General features: G+C 39.7%; 2 protein-coding genes across 2 annotated transcripts; both read left to right on the forward strand.

Moving 5' to 3' along the window:
- The first annotated feature begins 2,993 nt into the window (after positions 1-2,993).
- Positions 2,994-4,467, forward strand: LOC108142872. The gene is made up of 2 exons (XM_017266946.2): positions 2,994-4,199; positions 4,257-4,467. Exons 1-2 carry the CDS (start codon positions 4,118-4,120, stop codon positions 4,430-4,432), a joined length of 258 nt encoding a protein of 85 aa, XP_017122435.1. The 5' UTR covers positions 2,994-4,117; the 3' UTR covers positions 4,433-4,467.
- A 70-nt stretch (positions 4,468-4,537) lies between these two features.
- Positions 4,538-8,003, forward strand: LOC108142183 (probable G-protein coupled receptor Mth-like 6). Its single transcript, XM_041708389.1, has 7 exons — positions 4,538-6,205; positions 6,257-6,419; positions 6,487-6,654; positions 6,708-6,959; positions 7,442-7,598; positions 7,664-7,858; positions 7,931-8,003. Exons 1-7 carry the CDS (start codon positions 5,729-5,731, stop codon positions 7,968-7,970), a joined length of 1,452 nt encoding a protein of 483 aa, XP_041564323.1. The 5' UTR covers positions 4,538-5,728; the 3' UTR covers positions 7,971-8,003.
- Positions 8,004-9,087: the final 1,084 nt, after the last annotated feature.

Here is a 9,087-nt window from a genome sequence, read left to right on the forward strand (position 1 = left end):
TTTAATTAAGGAATGGTTTTTTGCTTAACATACCGCTTATTTAAAGTTTTAAGTAAAATTAAATATCGTTCAAAACCCTCCTCGAAAACTGAACTACTATAATACATAATGTGGTTTTGGTTTTCTATCTTCCCACTTTATCTCCATTTGTTTTAGACTTGCTTAAGAGTTTTCTGAACTTTCTGGCATAAGTCGTTTTCCCAAGGTAAACACATTTGGAAATTGCCTCCGCGTGACTTCAAATTAAAAGTTAAATAAGCGCAGCTGGCAAATGGCAGTGTGGGCAAATGCGATGGGGAATACGAGCAGCGTTTAATGAAAAGCAATTAATCGCTTTATGTTAAACACACACTGAATCGGTGGAAAGGGGGAATGGAAGAGGGAAGCGGGAGCCTGTCTGCTGTGCAAACAGATAAAAGCGCAAAATTGTTGACATTGTCAAGAGCTGGAATAATAATAACAAAAATAATAACAAAACGCCGCTTTTGTTTTCGTATGCTTGTCAAACAGAATTTCCAACAGCATTTCCAACAGCTGGCTGCTACATATAAGTTTTTCAATCAGCTTCCACCAAAGAGTGCAATTATTCACATAAATTAAACGCTTTTCATAAACAGATTTGCGAAACGGAATGTGACAAAAGCAGGGACTTATATTTCTATTTATAACCCCATCCCTATCCCTCTGTCTGCCTGTCTGATTCGGTGACGTTTACGCAAAAAGTTGATGAATGCCACGAACGAAAACCGAAAAGTTGGCATCAAGTCAAAGGCAAAAGTCGCAAGGACAAAGTTTCGCAAGCCATAAATAATACATATAACAAGCACAACAACAGCGGGGACAAACAACATTGCAGACAGCGCGTAATTTTAATTATTATGAACTCTGAAATGCGCCAAATTAGAGATTCATTGGGCTCGACAAGGGGGCGGGGGGTGGGGTCACAGCCAATTAGGGGGGAAAGGCAGCGAATCACACAATGCCAAAACTTTTCCCCTCGCAATGAACTTTCGCAACAGTTCATTTGTATCAGTACGTTGTCTCACTTTCAAACGTACTTGTGAGTCATAGCTAGGGTCAAAATAGTGGCGACCAAAAAAATTGCTTACTACAACATTAAAATACTTTGTTGCCGACATATATTATTTTATTAAAATATTTTGCATTGCATTTCATTTGCGTAGAAAAATTAAAAGTTGAGTTCTGAATTAAAGTCGTTATATTATCAGATCATAAATTATGGCTCTTGATCGATTGACATGAAATGCACAGAGCTCATAAAGTCTTATACTTATGATTATTTGTGTTCTTCTGAACACATGCTTAGGAATTCGCATTGCTATTCTGGTGACCTCTACTGTAGGCACTCAAATGCTAGAATTCTATTCCAAGCCTTGCACTCAAAAGCAGGCAATAGAAATTTGAGCTTCCTGCTTTTTGCGCTCGCAAGTAGGCAATGGTAATTGCAGACCGCGCAATTCGCCCATGTGTGTGTGTGTGTGTGTTTGTGTGTGTGTGTGTGTGTGTGTGTATTGTGTGCTCAATATCAAATTCATGTAAATTTAATTACGCATGCCTGCCTCGTGTTTAGATATGGATTCGTGGGTGGGGACCTGAGTTATCGGGCTGCAGGAGGTGCTGCTGGCCCAATCTTGTAGCCGATGTTTACGCATATTTGATTTCACTTGCAGACACATGGCCGCACCGCACCGCCTAATTAAATTGTTTATTTCCCCCAGCAGAACAACTTAACAGCTGAAGGATTATGCAAAGGTGGGCGTGGGCCCTGGGGTGGAGTAAAGTGTAGTTGTTTTAGCATCAAAGTTGCATGTTAATTTCAAACAGGGTTTCGTCATTTGGAAACTTTTGGGGGGGGAAAACTATTAAATCGCTTATTTCGACGGCCTTGCATTTAAGCTGAGAATTTTCCGCACTTAGACTTGGTATTAACTTTTAATGCATCCCAAATTGCTTGCAATTAACGGCACACGGCAATTTTTGCTCTTGTATGTTTTGCATTTTGTTCGGAAATCGTAAAAGTAATTTGCAAAGTTTTCCTTCGAGGATTTTTCCAAAAAAAATAAGGCCAAAGCAAAGTTTATGCAAAGTTTCCGACAAAGTGTTGCCAACTAAACAAACTGCAGGCGAGATCAGCCACGCCCCCTGCTCCAAAAACGCCCCCGTCTCGAAGTCCTGAAAGATTTCTGTTTTCCTTTTTCGCCCCGCCATTGTTTATTGTCAGCAGCGAAAAAGTTGGAACTCCACTCCCACAGAAAGTTTGCAAGGGAAATGAAATGGAATTCGGGAATATGAATTCGCTGTATGGCACTTCAATACTGTACATACATATATGTGCGGGATCGACGGGGGCAAGACCCCTATAGAGCTGCCCTTTAAAGTGTTGTTATAAATTGCTGCAGACGTTTTAATTTCGCCCTGCCCCCGAATGCAATCCTCATATATTTCGAGCTCCCGTTTCTACTCCTCCATAGCCGCAAAACTTTACGCATAAACAAAAGCCGGCTTTTGGCCCTTTGGTTCTTCAGCTCTTCAGTTCTTCGCTCTTGGCTCTTAGCTTTTCTGGCGCTGGCAGGCAGCAACCCTTCACATGCTTTTAGGTTCAAAATGAAGCGGTGAAAGCCAAAACTCGTTATCGTTTAATTCAGGCGAATGGCGACCAGGAGAATCCCTGGAAACGAATCCCGCCGAGTCGAACTATTGGCAGCTGTCTTGGCTTGGCGTTCTCCTGTTTCTTTATTTTTTGTATACTTAGAAAGTGTACACTATCGGTAAAAGTGTAATAGTTAAATGCAGTAAACTGAATTCTCAAAATTAAAATTTAACGTGGTTTATATTTTGCTGACAATAATTCTCTGGTTTTCTAAAAATTTGAACTCTTTTATTTTTTAAGATAAAAATATAATTTTGTATAATTTTTGTAAAAATAAATTGTAATTTGGTATTATCAAAATATATATATTTTGCACTGGTTTTTGGCGGCCATGAATATAAATTAGAATCTAAATAATTTTTATTAATTAGTTTTTTTTAGTTTAGCAGGAATTATTTTTCTTCAGTGTAACTGATGAACCTCCTTTCTTGTTGTCTTAGCAATGCAACTGACAGCAGCGATGGATGATGGTATATGAGAGGCGGTGAAACGGATAGCAACTGCTTTTTGACGTCTGACAGGCTGCTCTCCAATCTCTGGCCCCCCAAAATCCACACCCATTTCCTTTTTACCATTTGTCGTTTCTTACTGCCGCCCGCTCGATGCGCTTTTGTTGCAATTTTCGAGCGAATATTTGCATAATGCAGCTTGATTGATGTTTGCATTGGGGCCAGGGGAGGGGGTCTGGTATTGGTAATGAAAAGCGGGCTGAGACTAAGACCCAGTGCTGGCCAAGATTGGGAGGGCGAAGTGTGGTGCGACAGCCAGTTGAAGCCCGGCCAGATGACGACAATGACAACAATTCACAAACTTGTAAACACATCACCAGGCGCCTCCATATTTGCTCGGCTCGGTTCGGTGAGTAGTACTCCAGGATTCCGGCGAGGATGTCGGGCCAAAAACATCGACATCGACATCGACATCGCCATCAAATGGCAGCCGTAAGTAGCACAAGGCAACACCGCAGCAACATTTGTTGCCGCTGTTGAGTGCAAATAGTTTTGGGTTTTTGCTGCTGCTCCAGATGCCTTCGTTTCGTCACTTCCTTGCAGTTCCTGGTCGGTCCTGTTCGGTCCTGGCTTACTGTGGATTCCCACCCAACCAAACAAGCAGCTGGCAGCTAGCCAGAGCAGTCAGAAAATCCAAAAGGACCGGCATTAGGTGGTTGCAGCAGTTGGCAGTGGGCTCTGTCTTTCTTTACCAGCATTCGCAAACACAAAACAGTTTTCTTTTGTATTCCACTCGCACTTGCCGCACAAAGTAAACTGAACAGGAATCCAATAGATTGCATAACCAATCGAAAGGGCATATAAATTATGGAGCACAGAGCAAAAGCCTTACATAAGTTGGCATATTCAACTAGAGCAAACCAATTTTCACCGCTTGCCTTATTTAAATATCCAATTATTCAGCAAGTATTCCATATCTTGATTTAGTTACTTCACAATGATCGTCCAGGCTGTTCTTTTTTGTTTACTTTTGACATTTAGGGGCTGCTTGTTACAGGAACGTCAATACAAGCCTCTGCGTAAGTTTAAACACTTTTATGCGTCTTGGAAATAAATAGAAACATTTTAATTTTTAGGTTGTGCGGAAACCAATATAAATCAAACCCGATCTTCACTTCTAGCCACTTGCCTAGAGGCCAAAGAATGCTATATCATAAGGCCTGTAGGATACTGTGACGATAAAAAAGTGTGTTGTGTGAAGAAATACGATTTTCAAATTGAAGAAAATGAATTGATTGAACCAATAGAGTAGTTGAAAATGACAAATAAAAATCCTTTAGTTTTAAATTACAATTTTTGTTAATATATAGCACGAAGTTCGATGTTCACGGTTCTGTGCCCTCTGTTTATAGAAGGCCCCAAGGCAGCCTCATTGACTTGGAGTCAAAGGACCTGTTTCTGCTCCTCCCTTGGCGTTCCGGCAGCTTATTAAATGCACCCGAGCGAGACATCAAAAGCCCCTCCAACCGCAGCCAAAGTGAGTTTAGGGGGCGGGCGGAGAACTCTCCGCCTCCTGCTGATGTTTATTAAATAGTTGCACCACGTCGTGTGTTGGCCATGCCCATTTCCACTGGGAGATGGTAAGTCGGGCCCGGTAGTTACTTCATGGCTTAGTGCATTCCTGCAATTCATGCAATATTTCAATTTTGCGTTTACCAGTTGCGACGACAGCAAGTGTTTTGGTCCACCCTGAATACTTCATTGGCCGCAGGGTGGGACACGGCGAGGGAAAGGGGGGAATGGGGAGTCTGGGAGCCATGGCAACCTTTGAACCGAAATTAAAACCAAACAAATGTCACGCCAGCAACGCAGCAAATGTCTCGTTTCTACCGGGTTTTCCTACGTTTCCCACTTTTCCTTCTGGCTGCCTGGAAAACACCCATCCGCCCTGTTGATTTAATGCAGAAATTGCAAATTTCGCGTTACAGCACTGCGTAGGCAGCCAATACGAAGTAAGCTAACTTTTTTTTTTACCCAGCATTTATATGCAAGCGAAGGGTGTTGGCATTAAAATATTCAGCTGACATTGGCCTCTGCTGGAAATGGCTGTTGTTATTGCATAAGCAATTAATTGGCATAAATTAAAGATAGAAAGAAAACTCCGGATGGCTGGCAGTGCTAGTAAAAGTCTGAAAGCTGTAATAATTCAGAACTTTGATAAATCAAATGCTTCAATACCTATCCATAAAAGAACTATATTATGAATGACCCTACACTACGAGGCAGTAGAAAAGTTTTTTTTTTTTAAACAAACTTTTGTCAATTACTTTATTAGCGTTCAGCTTCAATTCTCATATTCCTTCGGTAAAACTACTTGGACTTATAACAATCAAAAGCAATTGTTGACGTCATTTTGTTATCTTACAACTTCAAAATTATTTTTGTAATTATAAATGTCTTAAAATGCCAATTGTCGTGCCTATGATCCCTGGAGAGCATGAGCAATGAGTCAGCTTATCGACTGCAAAGTCCGTCGTTCCCAAAATAAAACTATATATTTGGAAACTTATGCTATCAAGAGTCAGTCCAGTTTTGATTACCGTATCAAATGGGTGCGAAATTGTTCAGTTTAGTGCTTGTGCTACAGATTCTGAATAAATCTTGGGGAATTATTCCGGGGTGCAATTACGCAGATACTGTGGACATATCACACGTTCCACTGACAAATGGATCCTATAATTACCATGGCCTCCAAATACCCGTCCACTTGACGGGAATCTATGACTTTGAGCAGCTGGTGGGCGGAAACGAGAGGCGTGTGAAAAGACATCTAAGAGCCTGTGTCTGTAAACTGAGACCCTGTATCCGAGTCTGCTGCCCACGAAATCAAATATCGGAAAACGGCGAGTGCAGTGATAAAGTGAAGAAGGAGCTTGCTGAGTTCCAACCATATGTCAATATTTTCCCAAAAGAAGAAACGATGGAGAAGCGGATTTCTATCACCAATATTGCCTTGCAAAGTGATCGGTTTGGATTTTGCGACGAGTTTTTTGACCTGTCAGATGATGAGCTCATAATGTTCGAGGTTTGCCTTTCAATTTTCCATTGGTTTCCTAGTCTAATTAGAGCTCTTTAGGATGGAAATTTCGGTATTCAATCTCAAAACTTTACCATGAACAAAGAGTCTTTCTGCCTCTATGTCAATCAGTTTTCATCAGACCTTTCAAAGCGTGTATTAGTTGTAAGACACAAGTGCCATGAGTACGAAAATTGGCAGGAGGCGATTCTAGAAATTACAAGTAGGTATAAATCTAATGAAAAGCCAAAACGTTTGAAATTTTTTAATATATGATTCTTTATCACAAGTCGTCGTGATTTCGCTGGTATGCAATATCCTTACGATCGCTGTGTATCTCATAAATAGAAACCGGAATATGAACTTTGTTTGCTATGTAATCTGCGTGACCATGCACCACCTTATGTGGATTTTGACTAAATATGCGAATTTATTGAACGAGACCTGCACTATAGCAGGTAAGTTATTGAAATTTAATACGTTCTATCAAACCATTAATGGTTTCTTGCAGGTTACACTAGATATTTCTTTGCAGTGGGTGCAATTCTCTGGCTTTTTGTTGTCAGCCATCGCACGAGAAAGGGATTGATGTCGATGAGTCTAAATGATCCTCGTTATCGGTTTCGTGCCTACTCCGTCTATGTTTGGGGCTCAACGACTTTCCTGACCGCTGCCATTATTCTGACCGATCGGATATGGGGCAATGATTTGTCTACACTTAAATGGACCCCGTCTGTTGGTTTCGCTCAGTGCTGGCTGTATCGTAAGTTTTGATTGGAAAAGTGCTGCCAACTGGTCCTCTTTCCGAACAGGTTTTTTTTCAAATTTTGGGAATAGAAGATCAAGAGTAACTTTGGTGTGCTTAACACGCTTTTATTAAATAATTATTTATCGTATCGAAAGTTCCCTTTTGTATACATAAGAAAAACCTGCGGTTTAATCTATCTAAGTGACACTTTCGCAATAATTTAAACATTGACGGGTAGGTATATATGAAAATACTTATAAGCCATGTCGATTTACCAAAACATTTTTCATTCGCTTCTACGGCAGGTACGTGCTTAAAATCTTTCGTTGTTGTTTACAAATATTGAGCTTAATTATATATATATATTACAGCTGCAAGATTATATCAATCGGCTTACCAAATTTTGCTACTTTTTCCTATGTTTTAAAAAACTAACAGCGCACAAATTGAGGTATGTTTTTTTCTGGTATAAAATTTATTTCACTTTTTATTTTCAGGTAATAGCTTTGGTATGTTAATCTTTTTTATTGGACCAATCCTGGTCCTGTGCAACATCAATGGGGTTATGCTTATACTCACGATCATTCACATGTTGAAAACGGAAAGAAAAGTGAAAAAATCAATTAGGATTAAGCTGAGCTCGGCGAGCCAGACGTAAGAATAATGTACTTTATAATTCATAAATGACAGTTTTCATGCAAAGTACATTCAAATTACAGTTACCTAAATTTTCTGCGAATTGGTGTCATGATGGGCGTTACTTGGATTCTGGATCTAGTTCCCTATTTTTTTCGAGACAACGCACTTTTGCAAAAGATTCTTTGGGTTGCCTACTACTACCATTTGTCCTTGGGTATAGTGATTTTTGTCCTCTTTGTCCTTAAGCGAGGAACGCTTCGGATTCTCATGAAAAGGTAATACAAGTGCAGCTGTATAAAAATAGTAACACAATATATAATTCAGTAAGCTTATTGTTCTTTTACCAGGCTTCGGTGCACAAAGATCAGCTCAATTATCGATGTTTAGAGAAAGCTGCTAACCGAAACTAATAAGCAATTTATTATTATAAATTCTGTAATTAAGGTAAAAACTATTAGTAAGTTATTATACTATATGCTTAAAAAATTATTGTCAGTATCATCAAAATGGTTTGCTGAAATAAGAAAACATTTTTTTTTTGAATATTTAATGTAAATATTAAAAGTTATAATTAAATATTAGTTAGAAAATGTTAGTTATTATCTGTCACGTATTTCATTATGATTTCTTACTTTTGCGATCCTCCAGACTTTCTCGTGTCGTTAATGTTTACTGTTTGTCTTGTGCATAATTTGGCATGTCTGCCTCTACTGGGTTCCTCTTGAGTTTACAACATTTTCTTCGCCGCCTTCTGGGAAAACACATTAACGGAACTCACTTTCGCATAATGAAATTTTTGAACAGAGAGAGCGGGTCGGAAATTTATGATGCCTTGCCACGTGAAACAGGCCACAAAGGCCAAAAATCATTTTTCATTCGAAAGTAAACATTGAAATTGTTTGCTTGGCGGCTGTTAATTATGGTGTAGGCTATTAACTAAACGCAGCCCAAGGCTGCAGGACCTTGCTAATAGATGTTACCATTTGAGAGTGTTCTGAACATGCGTCTGACTTTGGGCACAATTGCATGTGACACTTTTGGCGCAACAATTTCTGCCACAAATTGCTGCAGTTTTCATGAAACATTTCTAGGCCGCTTACATCGGTTCCTCTCCCCTCTAGCACTCCCATTCCATTTCCCATCTGGCGCCATTTACAAGTCACATTAATCAATTTCCCCGGCGCCTGTCAGCAGCAGCAGCAGCCTCGGAAAAGCCCGTTGCCATCCTCAAAACTGGCAAAAGATTCGGCCAGGCCAAGCGAAACCGAAAGCTGAAAGCAGCCTCATGGGCAAGGTTTCGGTTTCCATTGTGTGTTTTCCTGGCTTATGCACAGTAACAAGCCGGAGAAAACAAATATGCAAAATTTATTAAGCTGAAAATAATACAAACACTGTTTTCATCTTCTTTATAAGACTTTTAAATGTTATATTTACCGTTTTATATCTATAGTTTTTAAGAGAACCAAGTTTCTTACTGTTTTTATGTTTATACAAGTTGTTTATG

The sequence above is a fragment of the Drosophila elegans genome, unplaced genomic scaffold, assembly GCF_018152505.1.
Source record: "Drosophila elegans isolate 14027-0461.03 unplaced genomic scaffold, ASM1815250v1 contig_208, whole genome shotgun sequence".
NCBI classification, from domain to species: domain Eukaryota; kingdom Metazoa; phylum Arthropoda; class Insecta; order Diptera; family Drosophilidae; genus Drosophila; species Drosophila elegans.